The following is a 25741-nucleotide window of genomic DNA, read 5'->3' as shown; positions in this document are numbered from 1 at the left end:
ATCTGGTGAATACGGTGGCCGAGACATGATTACGGTGTTGTTTCTCCACAATACTGAACGCTTTTTTTCGTATTGCTTCTCGCTTTTCGCAAGCGGCGCATAATTTCAAGATAATACTCCTTATTGACCATACGACCAAGTTGCAAAAATTCCTGATGAACAACGCCACGGTAATCAAAGAGAACAATGAGCGAAACCTTAATATTTGATCGACCGTGATGTGCTTTTTTTGGTCTTGGCTCTTCCATTGGGATGCTTGGATTTTGATTTCGATGGCATAACCATATACCCATGATTCGTCACCAGTTATGATCTTTTTAGGCAAATCTGGATCGCCGTTGAAGTCCTACAACAATTCCTAAGCGATGCTCATGCAACGCTTTATATTGGTCGAAATTCAGTAATTTTGGAACGAACTTCACTGCAACACGTGATCTCTGCGGAAAAACCCGCAGATATCACATTCTGCAGAAACACGAGGATGAGCCAATGTATAGGGTCTTCTTTAATAACATTGGAGACCTTGGCTTATCAAAGCGCCTGACTTTCACTTTCCTCTGGTCGAGTGGCCTGAAGTCGGAAACTGAGGGGTTCATCATGGCTTGCCAGGATGGTGTCTTCAACACCTTAGTGTACAGCAGTCGCGTGATGAGTATAGAGGTTCCTTACACAAGGTGCAGGGCCTGCCGCGAGGCGCCTAAGACCCTAATGCACTTGCTATCAGCATGTCCAGCATATGCGGTCTCGGCCTATATCCATCGACATGACGCGGCCCTAAGAGTGCTATATTACCATCTACGGCACTCTTACGGTATTGACGAATCTTACCATCATACCGGCTTGCCGCACTGAGGCAGAAATATCAGCCGGATTGATGCAGAAGACTGTCATTCTTGCCTCATTGCGTTTGCTCGGGGCACATGATTCTCGAACCCAATGACCACTTACTCCACGGTGTGTGGAGTGGTCGTTGGTTGATAATGCTGGCGCGCTCTTCCGAATGTATCGGCGCTTCCGGGGATAGGGCCTGACCAGCGCCTACTACGGTATTCAACACAATAATAATGATAGATGCGCAACAGGTAACACTCAATTACAGGACATAATTAAATACATCAGTACTGATAAATAGTAGATATATAACAAATTACCATATCCTGTACAATCTTGACACGACATATTTATACAATATAACAATAATATAGAACTTTGAATAGAAAACGAAAGAAAGAAAACTGATAGTATAACTGTTCTTGCCAATACTCGATAAAAGTGATGATAATAGTTGTGTCTCTCACAACAAAAAATTAAAAAAGAAAGAACATATTATTTGATATCACTTTCAAATTCAAATTTCCACTTTTTAATATGATTCGCCGAGCAAGTATTAATATCGCAAAATCTGCAGAGCAGCACGAACAAACATAATATTTTCAAGTATGTCCAAAATTCCTCAAAAAATTACATAGCATGAGCCAACCGATATGTCGACATCCACAGCAACTTCTCTAATAGTGAGTCAACTATTTTCCATAACGATTTTTTTACTTGTTGTCTTCATTCACAAGCAAAGAAATCCTTTGCTTCCGACTCTACTTTTCTGGGGTTGGAAACGACATTTTTATTAACAACGGAAGGGCCCAAACAACTTCCATTAGATTCAAATCTGGATCAAAAGATGGCAGTCTCAAAACGCCATGTATCAGTTTCGTCCATTTTCAACATTCTATTGGCAGGAGAAATATTGTGTTTTAAGAGCCATTCTCTCACATTTTTTCAAGAAAAATTGGGGGAAAGCTCATCAAAAAAACTCTCAATAGATAAAATATCCCTCGTGAATAATTGATAGCAACCCCGTACAACAATTGATATTTCTAGACCAGAAGGTATGTTTTTCTGAAAACATTCGCAGGATACTAAAAAATTAATCAACATTCAATAGTCAACTCGACAAAAGGTGCGACTGAAATGCGGGATGTGAATAATAGCCGTAATAAAAAACCTGGCTCGGTTGAAATGTTCCCAAAGCTCCAGACGATGCTATTCTATAAAATTACGAAGCTGTTCCATTTTATTGGTTCTCTAATGGGTTATCGTTATGGCGTTCATGTTGTCGTTAGTTCCATTAGGAAAGTTTCCGGTCATGATTTCGTTAAAAATTTTGCTACAATGGGCATCAATTTGTGCGAATGCGTTCGATGAAAATTTGTTTGAAGACAGTTCAGAAAGAAGGTCACGTTAGTTGTCACTGTATTGAATTGAATAACAAGTCTTTTTATAAGCAATAAACGAATGTACCAACGGCGGTTCGTCACAAAAGCAACCTTTATGTCTCTTTGTAGCTTTCAATGAAAACAGTCAATTGAAACTTTATTGATTTTGCACCAGAGAGTGCTTTTTCAACCTGCCGTAGGTCTCATCAGTAGTACTAAGTCAAATCTTGCGTGCAATGAACTCCCTGTAAAGGTTATGACTTCCCTCATGAACATTCAAACCACGAGTATCAAAGATGAAAACGATATCAATATTCAGGTCGATTAGGATTTAACATTCCAAAATGAAGTTTGAAATACGTGTGACATAAATTTTCATCAATTATATCAGTCAGTTTCATCATATAGGGATTAATTGCATATGATCGTCAATTCCGTAATACGAGGCGATAATTTGTTGACTATTAGCTGTAATAAGCATCACGTGAGACGTCAATTTCTCAAATATGAGTAGTAGACAAATCGATTGCATGGATTGTTAATTGTGTTCCACCGGATACCCCAAAACGGTAACATTCGCTTACCAGACGGAAGGAATAAAGAGAACTGGAAAAATTGGAACCAGGTACAAAATTCGCTCACCATTAGAAGCAGGTTCACGAAAACCAATCCACCAAACTCGCAACTGTCTTTGTTCTTTACTATATGGATATGGCTTCTATAATTTAACAGGGGTGGAATGAAAAGACGGTGAATAGTTCGTATCGGCGTAGAAATCTATTGAAAAATCACGAAGATTGAATAACGGTAACGATGGAGAATATTCCGGAAACTTACTTTTTTCTGATGTAGTCTCTCATCTTGTCTCGATAACCCGAGAACACTAGCCAATAGGAATACTATAGAAAATATTCCTCTCTCGTCTTGATGAGAATACTGTTTTTTTCGGCGTGTCTGGCCTTGACTTGACTAAACTTTACGAAAAATTTGTTATTGGTATTCAGAGCTTGCAGTAATCGGTAAACGTAGTAAAAAAACCAGCAACCTCCAGTCAAAAGCCAATTCAGTACATATAATTCTGAAAATATTTTAACATCGCATCAGATTTATTTATTCAGCAGTGATGCCAGCTTTGAAAAGCTAATTTATTCTACTCTAGGAAAATAATAGAAAAGTTTTTGATTAAACTATTTCAAATACTTAATTTTTATACCAAAACGAAAAAAAAAAACAAGGAATCTGCTTATTAGCATACTTCATGTCATAATCATTTTCTATTATTTGAAAACCAACCTGTATCCATACAAGATTCTTGCTGTTTTGATATCACTGTCTAATTCATGATATTTCTGTCTATTTTCGTCGTATGAATAACTTGACAGTATTTCACTACTTGTAGAAGTCTGAATTTTCACACTGCGGAGGCAAATTTTTATCACCAAATGGAAACATTTTGCATTCAAGAAAAACACAAACAAGCTCCCGATAGAACAGTCTCACTACTAGCTTAGTAGAATTAGCAAATACTATATATCAAAGGAAAATTCAAATTTCAATTTTGAGAGTTGGATGTGGGACATGAAATAAATAATATAAGGTTACTTTTTTCTTGGCTCCTCTTGTCATCTTTTGTCGAAGAAGGACTCTCCTGTCTTGTCTTGTTGTGATTTTGAAATTCGTTCGAGACAGGTCAAAACGAAACAAGAGACCAGAATATTTTATCTTGGTGGTAACACTAGATTTTTGGCTCTTTGCGATTTTTGACAAATACACCGAAGGAACAATTTTACTACAATTAAAACAGCAACACCAAGCTTGGTGAATCAGTGAAATGATTATGAAAGTTGAATGAAGTGATATTGAAGTACAAATACCAGACTTTTTGAGTAATATTTTATCATTTGACAGTGTTTCATATACAGTGTGTAAAAGCTAAATGGAATAAATTCATTATTTCGGTTAATGAACATATTTTAAAAAAAATTCAAAACACGTCAAATGTAAGTTATAATTTAACATTTTTCAACGTAAAAATGCCATCTCTACTCCCAACCCCCTTCGAATGACAGGTACAACCCCCAATTTTTTAAATGGGAAGTATAAGTTTATGATATATTGATTTGAAAGGTCTATTCATTCTCTATTCAAAAATGTTATTGCTTTTAAGTTCATTACAACAATTAAGATAAAATAAATTAAAATCTTGTGGTTACCGAAATTCGATAAAATACACTCAAAAACTAAAATGTAATGCAAAACGTAATGAAATGTAGAATACGAAAGTGAACTATGGATGTTAATGGAATAGATGTTTAGAATGTTCACCGCGAACGTCTTGGCAACATCCTAATCTCAAATAAAATTTCCATTATTCAACATATCAGGCGTGATCGACCTTTTAAGTCATTCAAATCTGAAGGTTTAGTTCTGTACATATTGCTCTTTACATATCTCCATAAAAAGAGATCTGATGATGAAAAATCAGGTGATCGCGCTGGCAATTCAATCGATCCTCGCCTCCCTATCCACCGATTGGGAAATGTTGTATCGAGATATTGCCAGACTTGGTAAAGTGGTGGTGCTCCATCCTGCTGAAACCATATCGTATTCACTGAAACTTGAGGGTTTTCTGGAATATGCTAAACTTTGCTAAATTACATCATTTTGAAGTAGTGCCAAATAATTATCGCCATTCAAGTTACCCTCAATGAAAAAGGGACCGATGATATGGTTTTCTATAATCCCTGCCAAACATTAACTTCGAGTGTGTTCTTCTCTCATCCAGTGAGAATTTTTCATCGACCAGTAGCGGCAATTTTGCCGATTAGCATGACCGTTAAGAGACAGTGTACACTCATCAGAAAACATGACGTCTTCTAATTGGATGATATTGTTATCCAACATGTCCATCATTTGCTCACAAAAATAAGTTCTTCTGTATCAAAATCGTCTTCCATGAGCTCCTGAGTAGGTATCATTTTGTAGGGATGTATTTTATTTTCTTTCAATATGGCAATATGGCTAACATTCAATGTAGTGGATGCCTGTCTACTCGATGTATGTGTGTATTCCTCAAACTCAAGCATCACATCTAATTTGAGTTCATCACGCATTGCATTGGCAGCTCCTTTTTTTATTTGCCCCACATGACCAAGCTCGCGAAACTGCTTCTCTATTTTGTTTATTGTTTCTTGAGATATGGGTGATAAATTAGAAAATTTTTCATGAAATAGGCGAGCTACTTCCTGTTGTGTTCGGGTTTTATCTCTGTAATCAATCGTTTGTAAAACTATTATTTTATGCATTTCCGTTAATCTAACCATTTGTCAGACTTAAAGTTAACAAACTTCAAACTTAAATTAAAATGCTGACAACTGATGTTGTAACATACGAAACAAGTTGACAAGGCTTTAAAACTAATGTTGCCATGGAAATTATTTACATTTTTTTAAAGGATATCATCTAAAAAGAACATATCTATGGTTTTTGCTTACTTTCTTATTATCAATACCTCAACATGAAATGATTTTTGAGTGTATTTTATCGAATTTTGGTACCCACGTGATTTTGATTTATTTTATCTTAATTGTTGCGATAAACTTGAAAGCAATAACATTTTTAGATAGAGAATGAAGAGACACCTTTCAAACGATATATATATATATATATATATATATATATATATATATATATATATATATATATATATATATATATATATATATATATATATTGGGTATTGTACTTGTCATTCGACGGGGGTTGAAGGTAGGGGTAGCATTTTTCCGTTGAAGTATGTCAAATTGTTTCGGGATTTTGTTAAAATATGTAACGTAACCAAAATAATGAATTTATTCCATTTTGCTTTTACACACTGTATAAATAGCTCTTACACACTGTATAAATAGCTCTAAATCCAAGATTATTCATCGTGCGAGACATAACCAGAATCCAAATTGAAAAAAACAGCATCCGCTTCAGATAATCATACCAGAACAATATTGTCAACATAATTTTCCATCATGTGATTGCCTTCCCTTTGCCTTGGAGATTCCCATGAGAAAGTAAAAAACCCAAAACAGCCCTTTTTCCTCTCGTATTCCATGGGGATAATGAAAGACATTTCAGTCGGTCCTTTCAAGCGGCAACTATCCAAAGGACACACTAATTCACTGAAGCTTCGTTTCTTTTTTTGAGCCCTTCGCAAATCAGCTTTGCTCGGCTTTCAATTTCACAATTAGGATAAGCAAGACGATAGTTATTGAGTATTTTCCGTTAATTACCAAAGGACTTCGATAACAAGTTTTTTTTTCCATTCGGAGAGTTGATTGGATGGCAACTATAGAAAGTTTTGTAGGAAATTTCACTCTACTTGAAAGATATTTGAGAGAAAACGTAACGAAAAATTCATGTAGGTAGCACTTTCAAACACGACTCTACATTAACAACTAAGGGTGTGTTTGAAAGGTATTTGACGGGGTTTTTAGCCGTGGTCTGTAGGTTTTTATGCCTGGCGTTTCATTTTTTGACGTTTTGCTAATGAGGAGCCAATATGAAGGGCTAGAATATGATATATTTAGGAAGAAAACAAGCACGTACAGTTATATTCCTGACTATTCACATCACTGTGTGCAGCACAAACGTGCGGGGCTGAATTTTCTAGGGCATTGGAAGGTTCACAAAAGAAAAACGTACAATTCAGAAAATTGCAGCCAGTAACGGTTTCTCGAGGGGTATTGTAAACGATATAATTAGGAAGAAAACGTTTAGGTTAAGAATGAACGAAATTTCGACTTTTAAAAACGATGAATACCAAAATAAATATATCTCAGTTTCATACCACCAATTCATGAAGAACTTTGGAAAGATTTTCAAAGAACTAGGTATGAAGGTGGTTTTCAAGTCATTCACCACAGAGCCTTTCAGGAAGTCCAAAAGACAAAGTCGATAATTCGGAAAAGTCTGGAATTTACGAAATCAAATGTAAGTACTGCGATGCAAAATATTATGGACAGACAAAAAGATCTATTGAAATCTGTCTGTTTAAAAATCTGTTTAAAATCTGTTTTTCCGTTAATCAGCTGCCACCCCCATACGAACGACAACTCTCAGAAGTTGAGAAACTTGTGCGAGCTAAGGACTAACGAGGTCTTACCTTTTAACGTGTGATTCCTAACACGGTTGCAGAATCATTCCAGCTTCAACCAGATAAATTCTCTCGAGAAAAATATCTGGTCGAGGCGGGAATCGAACACACGACCTTCCGATCGTGAGTCGGACGCACTACCACCGCGGCCAATTCCACAACAAATAAGATATAAGAAACACTTAGCACACCTAAACTATGGAAGACTTCCATAAACTTCAGGTCATTAAGATTAGTTAGACAAGTTAACAACTACAGGCAGCTAGATGCCTATGAGAGTGTACAAATAAGTAAACATAATAATAGAATGAATAACGATGGTGAATCAATACCTAATAGTATACTATATAGATTTCCAAAATAATATTTTAATTGTTATATTTACCTGACTATCACATAAGGATACATTGTAAAATAATATGAGACTAGTAGGTATGGCAATATTGTGGAATTATTTCAAGACGCAGGTACCTAGAAGACGTATATATGGTATGAATGAGGATTACATTGTAAGTATATTAAGTTCAATGTTCCTCTTGAAGATGATCACTTGGTGATCGAAACATGCGTCGAAGTGTTGAAATAACGGTTTGGTGTTGGGAAAAAATTTCAGTATTATTCAAACTCAAACTTTTGTTAAATACCGAGGTGTCGAAATTTCGACTCTGTACTCGGAAATTCGTCGGCTTTGGATTGAAAAATCAAAAAGTCATCCAATTTCGAATTCAAAACCCCGAATTTCATCAAATTTCCAAATTAATATTGGGATTCTGTTGAATTCCGGCTAGTGACATATTTATTCAAATGCCAACACAGTCAATCCGAAAACGTTAACAACTCTCCTAACCTCATTCATCACTTATTCATCAGCCGACAGGCTGTCTCGAGAGCCTACCCCAATTATTCCTGTTCAACCGTAATGCGTTCTTTGTTATTCCAGACACAACTGAACGGAGAGGCGAAACTTCTTCAGAACGCTTCGTCGAACAGCATGCCTAATCCGAACTCCAGCCAGAATGTCCTGAAGGCTCGCCGAGGAGTCATCAAAATGCTCATAATCGTCGTTTGCGCTTTCGCTCTTTGCAATCTGCCATATCACGCTCGCAAAATGTGGCAATACTGGTCGCCGAATTACCACGGAGAGTCAAACTTCAGCGCGCTCCTGACGCCTCTGACGTTCCTCTCGACTTACTTCAATTCGGGAGTCAATCCGCTGCTCTACGCTTTTTTGTCGAAGAATTTCAGAAGGTGAGTGAGTCGAATAATTGGATGCGATGAAACAAAATGTTAAAATGCTAAACAGTTTACCCCAATTCACACCAACTCTTCTACACGTAGTCATTTGAATAAGTTATCTGTACTGTGCCACTGATGATAGGTACAAGAGGATTTTTCCAACTATATGACGTCTAGAATATACTTGGATGAGTGAATAATGAGACTCTACGAAACTGAGTATGAAAATGTAGAACTCTTTCCACTCTTGATTCTCATCATGAATACAGGATATCTCACAATTCAAAAGCAGTATCCATTATTCAAAAAGAGAGATGACGAAGAATAATTGTGAATCAGATTAGAGGGTCTATTACAAAACATAGTTGGCCTCTAATCTGGATGCCACCATAATCAAGAACCTTACCATAACTTTACCGCTAACGAAGGTAACATTCAAATGCTTCGTGACAATTTGAGAATCATGTGGAAGAGCTTATCATTCTGCCACTACGTTTCCCTGTTTCTTCAATATCTTAACAACCTGGTCAAGTTTGCTGTAAAATCTGTAGCCATCTACTCAAAACATCTTGCACCCATTAAACAGCTTACAGCACACATTTATACCCTAGATTTCTTGGAAGTGTGTTTTCAGATGCCAGTGTGGATTCTCTACAGACCAATGATGCACTCATCACTCCTTTCTTAGAGGTGAAGTCACGATTAGGTTCTCGATTACGGTCTCGACTAGTAGTTTCAACTCTATGTTTCGTAATAGACTTTTGAATTCAAATTTCAACCATTCTTCATTGTATTTCTATGATTTCGAGTAATCAATTCAAACACTTCATGATACGTCCTGTAGAAAGAATAAAAATCAGGAGTGGGATAGAGTTCTGCATTTTTCACAAAGCAGCATTGTTTACCTGATCACAAAATATATTTTGAAAACATAGAATGGTTGCCAAAAAGTAGTAGAATCTAGTCAATCCAACGCAACCGTATCTCGGAGTCAGTGAGGCCAACTAAATATATTTTCGAAAGTTAGTGAGACCTGTGTTGTTTGAAGACTTTGTACAGTACCTTCATCAATAACAATCTCATCTGCAAGCGTTTGCACAACAGCGTGAGATAGAATATTAGTGATTGTGTCAAACGCTCGAATAGGTGCAGGTTCCAGCTGGAAATTCACGTGTTCGTTATAATATTTGTTCTACTACGACAACAATTGTGGATGTTTAATATTCAGAGAAACGTTCCAAATATAATCATCCAACTACATGAGTTAACGATATGTTAATATATTCACTTGACTTGAATGTGAAATGGTTATTCTCACATGATATAACCTGTGGCAAATGATATGAGCTTGCTTTTCTATAACACTTCCACTACTTCCATGATGGGCTATCTTCTCTTTGCATGCCAATTTACTTTCAACCCAATAGGAACGTCCCGTCTTTTTTATAACCTCATGAAATATCATAGAGAGTGAATTAAGTAAACGAAATAATGCCGTAGAGAACATTGTGGAACACATTGCATAGGTAATTTTTCAAGTAAAGCATGATAGTAATCAACACACCAATATTCTCCTTGGTAAGGAATTTGGTCACATGGAGGTGAAAGTAGCAAAAACTCCTTGTATTTCGTATGAATCATTTCATATAAATCACATTTGATGACCTCGCTGTTGATGTCTCTCTTTTTGAACCGGTTGAGGTTTGTATCAATGAAAATTTTTGGGGTAGTTCATGGGATTGGGTTAGAGATATTTGGGTCCGAAAAGGTTTGAATTGATGGAGGTTCAATTTATGTTGATACTGATTTCGTCTCTCGTAAAAAGAAAGGTCAACTCTTTTTTTTCAGCATATGTTGACGAAAATCTAGAGGCGATCACATTATGGTATACTGGGTTTTCAGGGTTTGTTATAATGGAGGCAGCATAGGTACGGGTTTGAAACTGCCTTCGGGTTGGTAAAGATGGTTTTTCTGATTCAAGGACTCGTGCAATTCTGATAGCATTATGAAACAGTATCCAACTGTTTCAGAACCGATTTCTTCGCCGAATTATATACCATTGATCCGTAGTCTAACTTTGATCTGATTAGGGTTCTGTATATTGTCATCAACATATTCGTGTCTGCACCCCAAGTTTTTGAAGCAGTGATAGTTTCATTTTCTAAGTAGATTTACATTCTCAGCTGAGGATGTAAATCTTCTGAGAAGGGTAACCGCTACAGTGATTCTGGAGCTTTTCATTCAACTAAAGATGGATCCAATGCTTACCAATGCAAACCTGACGATTTTCTTCAAATACAATTATAGAATCGAATGCTAGTTGGAATCAGAACATTTTTGATCCAACACCAGGCAGCACTGTTCTAACCCGAAATAGCGCTACAGTGAATTAAGAAGTTAAAAAATTTTAAAACCGATGATTTTTTTTGTTCAAAAAAATCGCTCATCTGAAGAGAATCAAATAAGGACTCGTCTGTATGACTGAAACATTTTCCAATTACAGAAGTTGTTTCAGTTAGTAATTTTTTCACTTCGTTATTTTTGATCTCATCGCTTGAATCCCAATTCGTTCAGCATCATTAGCAATAATTCTTTCTCATCAGTCGCTCCTTTATATTCGAAACATGTGTCGGTGATCCATCAACATTCGCCCTCAACGTTCCTTCATTTCATTTTCGCAAAAGGTCGACTGTTTCCGAAAATTCAGGATCTCGCGGACTTTGACAAAACTTCGCCATAACAGAATAGTTGCCGCGAGGACGCAAATGTCAACGAGAAGGGTATCGAATTAGAAAGTGACTGGGGAGTCATTTTAATGACATTCGAGTTATTCTTGGGAGTTCGGAACTGAGGCAGTTAATGAGGGTGCGCTTTATCTTTCAGATTATATATCTGAGGAGTTACTGTCTTTCCAGTAACGTTGTATGATGTGATGTAAACTGTTTGTTGAAGGGGTGTGGATGATTTAGTAACTGGTCTCGCGTTACATGAACTTTGTTCATGTTAAGAGTACTGTGGTATCAGCAAAGTTGAATTAGCTCTTTCTGAAATGCAATATTCTGCGAGTATATAATAATCCAAAATTATTTTCATAGTGAAGAATTCAAGCAGCTGGTGTGGTTTGCATGATTTGTTTTTCAATACAGATTAAACTGAATTGAATTAAAGAAAACAAAAAAAATTCAAATAGATAGTTCGATTTTGAAAAATTTAAACTCAACGAAATTCCTTGAAATAGCTATAGGTAAAAACTTTGATTAGAAGATTCATTGTCAGATCGTAATAAATTATCTTGCAATAGGTGAAAATAAATTGACAAAGCAGGAGGACATACACTGCCATGTTACCAGGGCCAAAACAAATGTAAGGCAGCCCAAATATAGGTTTTATAAATCGCAAAACTCTTATTTATAAATGGCTTTGAAATTTTTTAACGTGTTACCATGTGAGTTTCAGACTTTGGACATAAGTATGAACACTTTTGAAGTGGAAATTAGGAATATTCTTTTACAGAATGCCTTTTACACATTCGAAGAATATTTTAATTATTTCGACTCATCAACAAATTTGTTGCGTGTCTAATAATAGATATATTTTTATACGTCAATATTTATGTATTTCTTTGACTGTATTGTGTTACATTTTTATAAATTTATATAATATTCATCCCATTGACGTATGCGAATACTTTTTATGCATGCATTGCACGAATCAATTATGTTCTATTCTATTCCATGCCATTCCATTCCATTCCATTTCATTCCATTCCATTCCACTCCATTCCACTCCATTCCATTCCATTCCATTCCATTCCATTCCATTCCATTCCATTCCATTCCATTCCATTCCATTCCATTCCATTCCATTCCATTCCATTCCATTCCATTCCATTCCATTCCATTCCATTCCATTCCATTCCATTCCATTCCATTCCATTCCATTCCATTCCATTCCATTCCATTCCATTCCATTCCATTCCACTCCATTCCATTCCATTCCATTCCATTCCATTCCATTCCATTCCATTCCATTCCATTCCATTCCATTCCATTCCATTCCATTCCATTCCATTCCATTCCATTCCATTCCATTCCATTCCATTCCATTCCATTCCATTCCATTCCATTCCATTCCATTCCATTCCATTCCATTCCATTCCATTCCATTCCATTCCATTCCATTCCATTCCATTCCATTCCATTCCATTCCATTCCATTCCATTCCATTCCAGTCCATTCCATTCCAGTCCATTCCATTCCATTCCATTCTATTCTATTCAAACATGTTCAAGACTATGAAGCCAATTTTACAGAAAAATAAGTTGCTCTTATCCTATCATAGCTTCGCATATTCTTGTCCAGATATGGCATGTCTCTATTTATTTCACATTGTTTTCTGATATATCTGTAACTCAGAAGAAGTTGATTCGAATAATCGCAGGAATAAAGAAAGGTAACTCATGCAGAAGCACATTCAAGGAAATAAGTTTTTAAATTCTGCAATCTCTTTCAATTAAAAAAAAACATTATTATTTGACATTTTGTAAATACAATATTTCAGGAAATGCTCCTCGGTACTTAGGCAGGGAAACATTCAATTAATCATCATGCTATACAGGGTGTTTCAAAATTGATCCTCACCATTGGGATCTCGAAAACTATGAGAGATACGAAGATGCTTAAATTGGGGTCAAGTTGCACATTCACCTGACTAATAATATGCCATTGAAAAAGTTTCGAATTTCCTATTATATCCGAAGATATACGTGAAAAACAAAATTTTCAGAAAATGATTCATATTTTTATCCGGCTTTATTTTTCGAAGTAATCGAAAATAAATTGTACTTTCACATTTCCACTTTTTAGTGCTACATAATGGTAGTTTCGTCGTCCGGCCACCATCATCAACTTCATTTTTTTTCAAGGGATACTTTCTCTTTTGAATGAAACCAGATTTTACCTTTTCAATGATGTATCATAAGTTATCATTCTTTCTCGAAAAATTGGAGATATTGAAATAAATTAATTCTTATCATAATAGGCTTTGACTTTGATGTTTATAAATTTCACTTTCCATTTGTTACACTCGATGAGTAACAAGTCATTGAATTTTTGGCGAAAAATGGCTTTCACGAATGAATTTATTTGAACTTGTATCCCGAAAGACGACAACCACATTGAACTATGTTCAAATTATTGGATCAAAATCTCACCGAGGAACAAACACGGAGACAGAATGGACCAGGAAACTAACGAAATAAATGAAGTATGTATGTGGTAAGTTAGACATTGTGTCCTTTTCAACAAAAATTGATAATTTGCAGATAAATATGAACCCGGGGAAATCTACACGTCAAATTTCCTCCGGAATGAATATTTGTCATATAAGTGCTTGAAGACATCTCAAAAAACTAAAATGTTACAAAATACACATTTCTCAAAAATTGCATCCAGGTGATCCAGAAAGGCGATTAGAATTTTGTAATTGGCCCATAAGAAGACCTAATTTTTCTATTTTCCTGGAAAATTTGTAATTTGGACAGATGGTGTAGGATATTCAACCGAAATAACGAGCACATTTCGAGCATAAACAACCCCAGGCAGTTCCGAGAAATTCGACCTCTAGTGCGATTCAGTATTAACGCGTGGGCAGGAATTTACAATTATAGAATTTTGGGTCCTCTTTTATTCAACGGAATTTTGAGTTTTTAATGTCGATTTTGGAAGCCTATTTGGAGGATCCACCTTTGGCTAACTGTAACAACATCTGGTGCCACTGCACACTACCAGACGAGTATCTAATTACCAGACTGAAAGGTTTGGTGATAAATGAATAGGGAATAATGGGCCGGTGAAGTGGCCAGCAAGATCTCCAGACTTAAGTGTTATGGCACTTCTAGCACTGTAAGCTAGAAGACAGCAAGAGCTCCACAAGGAAGAGAAGCCTCCACAACCAGTACTTGTACTTCCCTACATCAGAGGATTATCGGAAAGGATACGAAGGACTGCTATTCCAAGAATTGCATTTACCGGATACCCTGCGGAGAATCATACATCAGTGAAACTAAGAGATCATTGAAAGTCACAAATCACAAAGAGGAACACTGGTTTAGGAGAAAATTCAAAGAAGCCGCGTATATGTTGTCCAACAATGCATTTAGTCAAGCTAGTGTAGAGATACGTAACATATAGAAACCTTTAATCAAACGAAAAACGACCAACTCACGCCAAACGGTCATCTCCCGCTAAAAAGCAATGAAGCAGAGAGAGAGAGAGAAGGGAGGATAGGTGAAAGCACGCGAATAGCCTATAAATAGTCGGATCTCTAAGGAATAAGTCCTGTTATCACCCGAAGTGGATACTAACAATCGAAACGTCGTGACATAACTTGGTTTTAAATATTTTAATTTTTATTTTTCGTTTTTTGTTAATATTAATTTTCAAATTTCAGCTTTTATTATTATTTCAATTTTTATTTTTTGGTTGTTGTTTGATTTTATGTTATTTTCTTGTAATTTCAGTTTTTTTGTTCAAATAAAATTGTTGTTTTCGGTTAATCTTTTTGATATTTTTCAGGAATTTCAAATCAATTTATATTATATTAGACAATGGAAGTCCGAACTGATGAAATACTGTAAGAGAGTTCGGAAGATTGAGGAGGGAAATTGATCGTGCACTGATTAATATTCGAAGAAGGGCACAGTTGTGTTATAATGAACAAGGCCAGCATTTTGAGCATTTGCTGTGATTTACTTTTGTCTTTACATTTTAGTTGATTATGATTATTTGTTCAGAGTTCTATTTTCATTGAAAAGGACACAATGTCTAATTTACCTTATACACAGCTCATTTATCAAATTTTGATTGTTGATTCTGTCTTCGTATTTTTTCATTGGCTTTTCAAACGAACCAAACTCGGTGAGGTTTTAATCCAATAACTTGAACATAGTACGATGTGGTTGTGGTCTTTCGGGATACAAGTTTAAATACATTTTCGATGTCCTAACACTGTTTCTATTATCGTATTTGTGATAAATTTGAATCATATCTCTATTTTCTTCTTTCGTGAAAATTATTTTTCGCCAAAAATTCAGTGAGTTGTACAATAACAAAATCTCATCGAGTGTAACAAATAGAAAGTGAAATTTAGAAACCTCAAAGTCAAAGCCTATTATGATGAGAATTAATTTCTTTCAATATCTCCAATTTTTCGAAAAAGAATGCTAACTTATGATACATCATTAAAAAGATAAAATCTTAATCTATACATAACAGAAACAATCCAATGTAGCGCCCCTAAGAAAAAATAAAGTTGATGATGGTGGCCGGAAGACGAAAGTCGGATAGCAAATCTGAAAACACGATTATGTAGCAAGGAAAAAGTGGCAATGTGGAAGTGCAATTTATTTTCGAATCCTTCGAAAAATAAATCCAGAAAAAAATAAAAACCATTTTTCGAAATTTCTGTTTTTTACGGATATCTCCGGATATACTCGGAATTTCAGAACTTTCTGAACTGTCACGTAAATGCGCAAATTTTCCCAAATTTAACCATCTTCGTATCTCTCATCCGAGATCCCAATGGTGAAAATCGAATTTGAAATACCCTGTATGCAGGCATAGCCCAGAAAACATATTTTGCAGTAGGTAAATTGTATATCATGACTGGCTAACCGCCCCAGCTCCGCACTGCACTCGTGCTGATACTAAACATAAATTCATCCAACGGTAATTTAAGGACATGGAAAAACAGTGATGAAAAGGTAACTTGATTTCATTAACGCACCTTTTTCCTTCGTGCCTGGAGCCCCAGTTCTAACCTACATAAAAAATTTCAGCATCCGAAAATACAGCGGTATTTAAAACAGTGAGAAAAAAAGAAAATTACCCCTTTTATCCCCATGGGCGGCGCCCCAGTTGGAATATTCAAAAATTGCCTTATTGCACATCTACAACATGAAACGAACCTACATACGAAATTTCAGCCTCCAAAAATGAAGTGGTACTGAAAAACAGTGATGAAAAGGTAATTTACATATGTGATCGCTCCGCGTTCATCACCAGTGGAGATGCCTCAGGTATAATATTTGAAAATCCTTTCTTATTGCGCATCTAAGCCCTACGAAGCACCTATGTATCAAATTTTAGCTTCCTAAGACTTACCAATACGGAGAAAAAGGGATGAAGGAGTAAGTATTAAGTGAGTGAATTTCGCATTCATAAGTCTAGATTACAAAATCTAATCGCAAATTGGGCATGACTGTCTGAGGTTTCGCATATTGACAAATTTGAATTACACTTATCAGAGTTGAAATATTGTACATGCAATATGTTTCCACAGAATAATCAGCATTGTGGTGGCGAGTTGACGAAATTGACCCAAAATCGTGATATGGGGTATGTCACTATTAGGGAATTTTAAAAATGAAAGCTATTCTTCATTAGAAGATCAGATTTTTCAGAAAAGTAGTCATATCGTGTCGTTTCCATTATTTTGTGCCAGTTTGTGGACTTATATCGAATACTCAAATTGACGTATGCGCCCCTACTGTTATTATTATCATCACGTTATATTAGTGTTTGTTTGAAGGTGATTGACAATGTTTCGTGATGAATTTCACTAGTTCGGACTTCCATTGTCTACTATATAAAATGATTTGAAATCCCTGAAACAAGTAAAAAAAAAAAGAATAATTAAAAAAGAATAGCTGATTTCGTGAGGGATGACCGTTTTGGCGGTAGTTGGCCATTTTTCGTTTGATGATGGGTTTCCATATGTTTCGTATTTCTACGCTGGCCTGGCTGAATACGTTGTTGGACAACATGTATGCGGCTTCCTTAAATTTTCTCTTAAACCAATGTTCCTCTCTGTGCAAGATCTCAGCTTGGGACCACTCGATGTTGTGTTGATGGGTCCAAACATGGTCTGCTATTTGATTTGCTGGTTTCTCCTCGCTGTGTGTGCTTCTTGTGCTCGGCAATGCGAACATTCAATGGCCTCTTAGTTTCAATAATATAGGATTTTCCGCACCCACAGGGTATCCGGTAAATGCAATTCTTAGAATCGCAGTCCGCGTTTGGGGGCCTGGTTTTCGTGAGGCTACTACGGATAGTGTTACCGGATCTGAAACAGGTTCTGATGTTGTACTTGGAACCAATTCTTCTTATCCTCTCCGATAATCCTCTGATGTAGGGAAGTGCAAGCACTGGTTGTGACGGCTTCTCTTTCTTGCGAGGTTCCTGCTGTCTTTTAGCCAAAGTCTTTTCTACCATCGCTTTGGAGTATCCATTCCGCTGAAGATCATTTTTGATGATGTCTAGTTCCTTCTCGAGACCTTCCTTTGTATTACAGAGCCCAAAAGCACGGTCTAATAGAGTCTTGATGATTTCTCTTTTTGTCGATTGATGGTGGTTGGATTCGTGGTTCAGATACTGTCCCGTATGAGTGGGTTTTCGGTATACAGATGTTTCCCACTTAGTGTCGGTCCTCTTCACCAAAACGTCTTAAAATGGCAATTCGTTGTGGATTTCCTTCTCCATTGTGAAAGTAATTCCACTGCATCAATCGAAAGGAAGTTGTACCAGATTTTGAAAAAACACCAAGTCTATTTTTCGGACAAGGAAAGATCATGGCTAACACCGCACCACAGTAAGCCCCCTCACTTGTATGGTCTACTCAAAATCCATGGTGAAGAGGACCGACACTAAGTGGGAAACATCTGTATACCGAAAACCCACTCATACGGGACAGTATCTGAACCACGAATCCAACCACCATCAATCGACAAAAAGAGAAATCATCAAGACTCTATTAGACCGTGCTTTTGGGCTCTGTAATACAAAGGAAGGTCTCGAGAAGGAACTAGACATCATCAAAAATGATCTTCAGCGGAATGGATACTCCAAAGCGATGGTAGAAAAGACTTTGGCTAAAAGACAGCAGGAACCTCGCAAGAAAGAGAAGCCGTCACAACCAGTGCTTGCACTTCCCTACATCAGAGGATTATCGGAGAGGATAAGAAGAATTGGTTCCAAGTACAACATCAGAACCTGTTTCAGATCCGGTAACACTATCCGTAGTAGCCTCACGAAAACCAGGCCCCCAAACGCGGACTGCGATTCTAAGAATTGCATTTACCGGATACCCTGTGAGTGCGGAAAATCCTATATTGATGAAACTAAGAGGCCATTGAATGTTCGCATTGCCGAGCACAAGGAGCACACACAGCGAGGAGAAACCAGCAAATCAGGAATGGCAGACCATGTTTGGACCCATCAACACAATATCGAGTGGTCCCAAGCTGAGATCTTGCACAGAGAGGAACCTTGGTTTAGGAGAAAATTTAAGGAAGCCGCATACATGTTGTCCAACAACGTATTCAGCCAGGCCAGCGTAGAAATACGAAACATATGGAAACCCATCATCAAACGAAAAATGGCCAACTACCGCCAAAACGGTCATCCCTCACGAAATCAGTGAAGCGGAAAATGGAAAGCAGAGAAAGTGAAAGTATTTCAACGACCTATAAATAGTCATCTCTCGGAGGAATCAGTCCAGTCATCACCCGAAGACGATTGTAGATACCAACAATCGAAACGTCGTGAACTAACGTGACTTGGAATCTCTACACTTTTTTATTATTTTCTTTTTTCATTCCGTTAATTTTTATTTATTCAATTATTATATTTTTACTAGTAGGTTATTTCACTATCATTTCATTTCAGGTTTATTGTTGCTTAATATAATTGTTATCTTCAGCTATTTTTTTTAATTATTCTTTTTTTTTACTCGTTTCAGGGATTTCAAATCATTTTATATAGTAGACAATGGAAGTCCGAACTAGTGAAATTCACGTTATATTAGTGATATCATCAATATCGACTTTACCCTAATGCAATAATGACCCAAAAAGGCTAAATGCCGTCGTAGGTAGACTTCCACAACCCTTTCTCGGTATCCGAAAATACCTTGATATTGTATGCAAATCCCGTTACGTAGACCCTTACTTAAGACAAAGTTTCCAAATAATGGAATCTTTCAGTGAATTAGTTCCCCATCTTTTATATCTGGAACCGAAACGATTTTCTCGGCGATACTCTCAACTACGCTCGAATAAAGACCCTTTCGATAGAAAAACTTTCTGGGAAGTGTTGGCAAGAATTATGACAGAGATTTACTTGATATCGTTTGTAAGATTTATTCTTCTTGTCTGTTTCTGGACTGATTTAAGTGATAGTTTGGTTGAGTGAGTTGCGTGAGAACTCTGGAACGTGGCTGGAACGTGATAAATTTCCAGAATTTTGGGTGACGTTTGTTCTTTCACCAACTGAAAGTAGCCAAAAACATTTTCCTCTGAATAAATAACTTCTTGATGTTGTTATAATAATCATTCATACAACGCTTATGAGAAATATTTTCAAGATATTGGTTTGAGGAACTTCTGGCCTCTTACCTATTAACTTTAATGATGAATGTTGTTTTTGAATATTCATGGAAGTAGGATAAGATAAGATAGCGTTCAAAATCATAAACTATAATTTTTTCATTATAAAACATCTTATAGATGCTTCTTTTGAATACAATCTTGATTATTGTAAAACTTCGATATATTCAATGAAATTTGTTCAACGTCACGTATCAACATTATAAAATTTCTCGTTTCATCTCGAACAAATTCTTCTGACTACTATCACCTTAGAAAATCCATTTTTTGTGGTGTATGTATTATCATGTTCAACAACACTATTTTCTCCACTTAACACTGAACAAGTATGGTTGCCTTATATGTTACCCCCTGAGTAACCACCATTATGCATATCAAACCGGCAAATTGACGGAGTCAGCATTAAACAACCTTGTAAAGAACATTTCCCAATCCATTGAAAACAAGGAAATTGCAGTTGCTGTATTCCTCGATATTGAAGGAGCATTCGACATTGCACTACCTAAATATATAGGAAAAGGCTGGTGAGGCTTCTTTTTATTGCGTAGTATCAGTGCAACACTACAACTTTTCGGGCCAACAAGTTGAATGGAGAAGTCCTATAGAATGGCCATCCAGATCCCCAGATTTAACTTCCTAACGCATGCGGCAGCAGAAGACAGACTCTCATTGTTCAATGTGCGTTAGATATATACTATTGGAAATATTATAAAAATCCAACCAGCAAGAACGTAACATGCCTCAAAAATGTTGAGACATTGTATGTACATTGATAGTATCATTATTTAATCCTACAAAAGTAACAGTTGACTTATGATAGCTATAATATATGTACATACACAAAATAATCAATAAAATATTTCATTGATAAATAACCTCTCCTTGGTTTATCATATTAATATACATAAAAATCAAGTAATAACCTAAGCTTTTCTCAAGTTGAACAATTTCAATATTGAATAGTTCAACTTAAATTAAATTAAGTTTTCTAAGTTGTGAATGACTTTTGTCAAGGAATATGAATTTTGCTCAGTCACCTTTATTATTGAAAATATCTATAGTTTTCAAGTTCATCAAAATTGAAAATCACATTTAAATGTGTAATTGCATCATTTCACAATGTGAAAAGCTGGCTAGATTTTTATAATACAGTATATGTCCAGCACACGCTAAACACTGAACCAGACTGACTCTGTTCGACGCTTCGACGAGAGAGAAGGAGCCTGCCTTCCGCTGACGTATGCGTGAGAAAAAGGGAAGCCAGACAATCTGGCGCCATAAGTTGAGTAACCAAGTGGTTTATCTTATCATAAGAAGTTACTACTTCAAAAATCAGTAATTGGTCTCAGAATGCAAGAATCACTCAAAAGTAATATTACTTTATAGTCAAACCATTGTTGAAGAGTAGTTGGTATTGACAAAATGGCCGAGGTTTTCAGTGTCACTGTTTTCCGGGTTCGAAGGCCGTGGATTTTTGGAAAATTTTTCTGACGTTTCGCTGGTGCAAATGGATAGCTAGTTCATACATGCATAAACTTCTGAGGAAGGTAGCTAGCTAAACGTCAAAAATCCACGGCCTTCAAATCCGAAAAATTGTGATGCAGTAACGCTGATAAAAACCTTTCCTACGAAAGTTTCCGAGGAATTTTTGAACGTACCTTTAATATTTCATTTGGGTATCCACGCAAAGACACGTGTGATTCCTTTAAAGCCGACATATCTTCACTTACTCTAACAATGAATTCCATCTCTAAGAAAAAGTGAGCTATTTTACAGTCGTAATAGAAATCACCGCAAACGTGCCGCAAAGTCGATCAGTATGAAAAGTAACGCCATGGATTTCCAAAAAAACTTATCATGTCCAAACATTACTACCAATGATGTTCACTATAAACGTCAACTGACTTTCATTAGTTTCAACGTTTATATTCTGTCATATTCAAGATCTGTATTTTACACCTATGATGAGACTGTTGCTAAGAAGGGAGCTGACGAGGTTTGTTCTATGTTGTATCACTTCTTTTATAATATCCTGTTCATGGAAATGAAAGAAATGTCAATTTTTTGTGATTCCTAAGCAGGAATAAATAAGAAAATCACTGTAATTAGGTTTCTGCATTACTTGGTCACTAAAAAGAACCATTTAGATACTGTAAAATAACTATTCCCGTTCAGGGGGCGTTCATACCTTGAATGTGATTGCACCATGAGCCTCGTAAATCAAAAAGCATACACTGAGGTACCAGCTGACTGGAGAGAAGAATTAAGAAATTTCCAGGTGAAACCTACACCATTCGAAGTGATTGACTGTGGCAAAAATTTTGTGTTTCAAAATTGGGATTCACTTTTATCGCCGCTTTATCCACAGAAGTGCCCTTTCCCGACTCAGCCTCTCAGGATGTTGAAGTTTTGTGAGGAGAATCTCCGCTTGGTGTTCCTCAAAACCACATATTGTGGTCTTTATGCTAGTTCTAAATTTGACCGAAAACCACTTACGAAGAACCACAGAAAGGAAAAGAATCAGAGAAATGAAGAGAAAGTGTTAACAAAACTTTATCAGTGCCCACTCCCCGTCAAAAAACTCAAATGTGAGGATTTGCAAGATCTGACTGCATTCCTTCAGAGAGCCAGAGTAATTTATCAACAATTAACATTTGCCGAACAACCTGAAGAGAGCGATGACGAATTTGTGGATGACCCACCAATAGACTCCTGATACAGGGGAAAAGTGGCATATGGCCATGCCTAAATATTATTTTTTTATTGTTACGTCATTAGTTCTGAATAAATGTTGATTTTGTTTATAATTTTTAAATGAAAAACATGTTATTTACTGAAAAATGTTGTTTGTTACTTTCTTGGAATCCGTCAGAATGGACTATTGTCGTTCTTCCCCTGTACCCTTCGAATGTAAACGAACACTATTTTTCACCAAGTAACTTGGTGCAACTGCTACCCAAGAGTATAAGAGGAATATGATTGTATTTCGGAGTTGACACTAATCGACTCAAAATTCAACACTTTTATAATTGATACTTGACGAAAATCCATATTAAAACTAATTAACACAGTTTATTGTGTGATTTTCACTACAAAGGGTTTTTCAAAAACGATGACACGTATTTCGCTATACAATAGCTTCCTCAAGCGTAAATCAACCGGTTAACGCTTGAATAAGCTATTGTCGCACGTATTTCGGTTTGTTTAAAACCCTTCATAGTTAAAATTGTACAATAAACTGTATTAGTTAGTTTCACAACTTTTGTCAACAATCACTGGTCTATCACTTCCGACACAAGCGCGTTGTCACACTATTTGAATTGTCTGATGTTCAGGTAAACAATATAGGCGCATTACCAAATCATCTGATGATCCTCATCAGTGATTCATCAATTAGTACGATGATTCATTCGCTATAAATAGAATTTTCTAGAATTCGTTAAAATGGAGAAGGGCGCTATATAATATCTGTTCAATTTGAGGTGACGGAGATCCTCAAGGAATGTCAATGCGGTCAATTCTGGTATTCCAGACATGGAATGAGTTTCCTTACTCGAAACTATGTAGATTTTGTCAATTAACTCGGGATTAGGACTGCAAATTATACGACTAGAGCTATTAGCACCCATAACGATTAAGTTGGAGTATGACCCTTTGGACAGTAGGGTCTGCTCCGTTATTAAACGGCGATGATGAGCCATTTAATCTACCTATTCGTTCTGAGTAGGCAATTTTCCAGAAAGATAGATACCAATGTTTTCAATAAATTGATGGATGTAGCCGTTACTACATGGTAGGAAATCATAATAAAGAAAAGAGAAATTAAACTTTCTATGTTTTAACACTTTCATTTGTAACTAACGTTATTGCAGTTTCGTCCTATACGGTCAGTTTCAACCTTATACAATAAACTGCCGTTAGGTTACGTTAGGTCCAAAGTGAGTGGGTCTATTCGACCCTCCACCGCAACCCGCAAGTGTTTATTGTGGCTCACACCCATTCACACTCGGTCAAATAAACCCAGTTTCTTAACGAAGCCGGTTAGTTTTTATGGTGAGTTTATCTTTCAGGTCAGATGGTGAGAGTACGGCTTTACCAAAATCTAAAGACCTGATTCAGTCCCCAGCGGGGCAGGCACAAAGTATATGCTCTGTTAATGAGGTAGTCGGATAGTCAAGTTGCAAGATTCCCACCTTGATACCCACGACAACCTTCCCATATGAGGGTTTTTGCACGTCAGCTACACCTTACGATACCTTAAATTCAGCTGTGCAGGGCTTTTTCGCCTCTGGTTTTGGCGAATCATCACTTGAGCGCAAACGTTTGCTAACCTGCTCATAGGGGGTTTGTTCCCCCACCTGAGACAGATTATGCGTACGCCGCAGCCCTCGCTCCTGAACTAAATTTACAGGGAGGTCAGTTAAAGTCGTAAACTCGACATCCATCTCCTCTATAGATTCGGTCCTGAATTAAATTTACAGGAAGGTCAGTTGAAGTCGTAAATTTGACATACATCACCTCTACAGACTTGCACCTTATCTAAGTTTACAGGGAGAACAGTTGGGGTCGTAAGCTCGACATCCATCTCCTCTATAGACTCAGCGTCAGAAAGAATTTTCGAATTTACTCTGTCCATAAAAGTCCCATGAGTAGCTAGGGAAACAAGGTCAACCACGGCAGAGCCCTGCATTACCGTGACAAGGCGATCGAGAGGGTATCTCGAAGGTTCCGTAGAGACAGCTGATAGGCTCAATGTCATTCATCATCTCGGTACGGATCTACACACCTTAGAATTAAACCATCGTTGGGATGCCATTTAGTTAGGGAATAACAGAATCACAAGTGATTCTGTCATTTCCGTATCCAGCGAGGCTACGTGGAAGCAGGCATCCGATGGCCGGGTTGATCAACCCCCGCATCCCAAACCAATGCACTCGCCGAAAACAGTGGTTCAGGCAGTGAAAGATGAACAAGGACAGCCAACCTGCCTGCTGTAACGTTAGTTACAAATGAAAGTGGTAAAAAACATAGAAAGTTTCATTTCTCTTTTCTTTACCAATGTTTTCAGAATTTGTTTGAAATTTGATCAATACACACATAGTTTCTTTTTCTGTTGTCTGGAAGAAGTGAAATGATATCAATAAATTGATGGATGTAGCCGTTACTACGTGGTAGGAAATCATAATGAATAAAAAAGGAATGAATTTCACTAGTTCGGACTTCCATTGTCTATTATATAAAATGATTTGAAATCCCTGAAACAAGTAAAAAAGAATAATTAAAAAAGAATAGCTGAAAATAACAATTATATTAAGCAACAATAAACCTAAAATGAAATGATAGTGAAATAACCTACAAGTAAAAATACAATAATTGAATAAATAAAAATTAAAGGAATGAAAAGAGAAAATAATAAAAATAAAAAGTGTAGAGATTCCAAATCACGTTAGTTCACGACGTTCCGATTGTTGGTATCTACAATCGTCTTCGGGTGATGATTGGACTGATTCCTCCGAGAGATAACTATTTTATAGGTCGTTGAAATACTTTCACTTTCTGTTGTCTGGAAGAAGTGAAATGATATCAATAAATTGATAGATGTAGCCGTTACTACGTGGTAGGAAATCATAATGAATAAAAAAGGAATGAATTTCACTAGTTCGGACTTCCATTGTCTATTATATAAAATGATTTGAAATCCCT

At 36.5% G+C, this 25741-nt stretch overlaps 1 protein-coding gene across 7 annotated transcripts in view; it reads left to right on the top strand.

Annotated features, from left to right (window-relative positions):
• LOC111503077 (trissin receptor) overlaps window positions 1-25741 on the top strand; it is a 307365-nt gene that overhangs the window by 261713 nt on the left and 19911 nt on the right. For all 7 annotated transcript variants that reach the window (XM_074184429.1, XM_074184424.1, XM_074184427.1 and 4 more), the window contains one exon: window positions 8300-8607. In XM_074184429.1, the coding sequence (XP_074040530.1) occupies window positions 8300-8607 (308 nt within the window). The remainder of the gene's footprint in view (window positions 1-8299; window positions 8608-25741) is intronic.

Source organism: Leptinotarsa decemlineata, unplaced genomic scaffold, assembly GCF_025532065.1.
Source record: "Leptinotarsa decemlineata unplaced genomic scaffold, Ldec_3_MD MMD2_tig00026354_RagTag_RagTag, whole genome shotgun sequence".
NCBI classification, from domain to species: Eukaryota; Metazoa; Arthropoda; class Insecta; order Coleoptera; family Chrysomelidae; genus Leptinotarsa; species Leptinotarsa decemlineata.
Note: the sequence above shows the minus strand (reverse complement) of the source record. Positions and strands in the feature narration are given on the sequence as shown.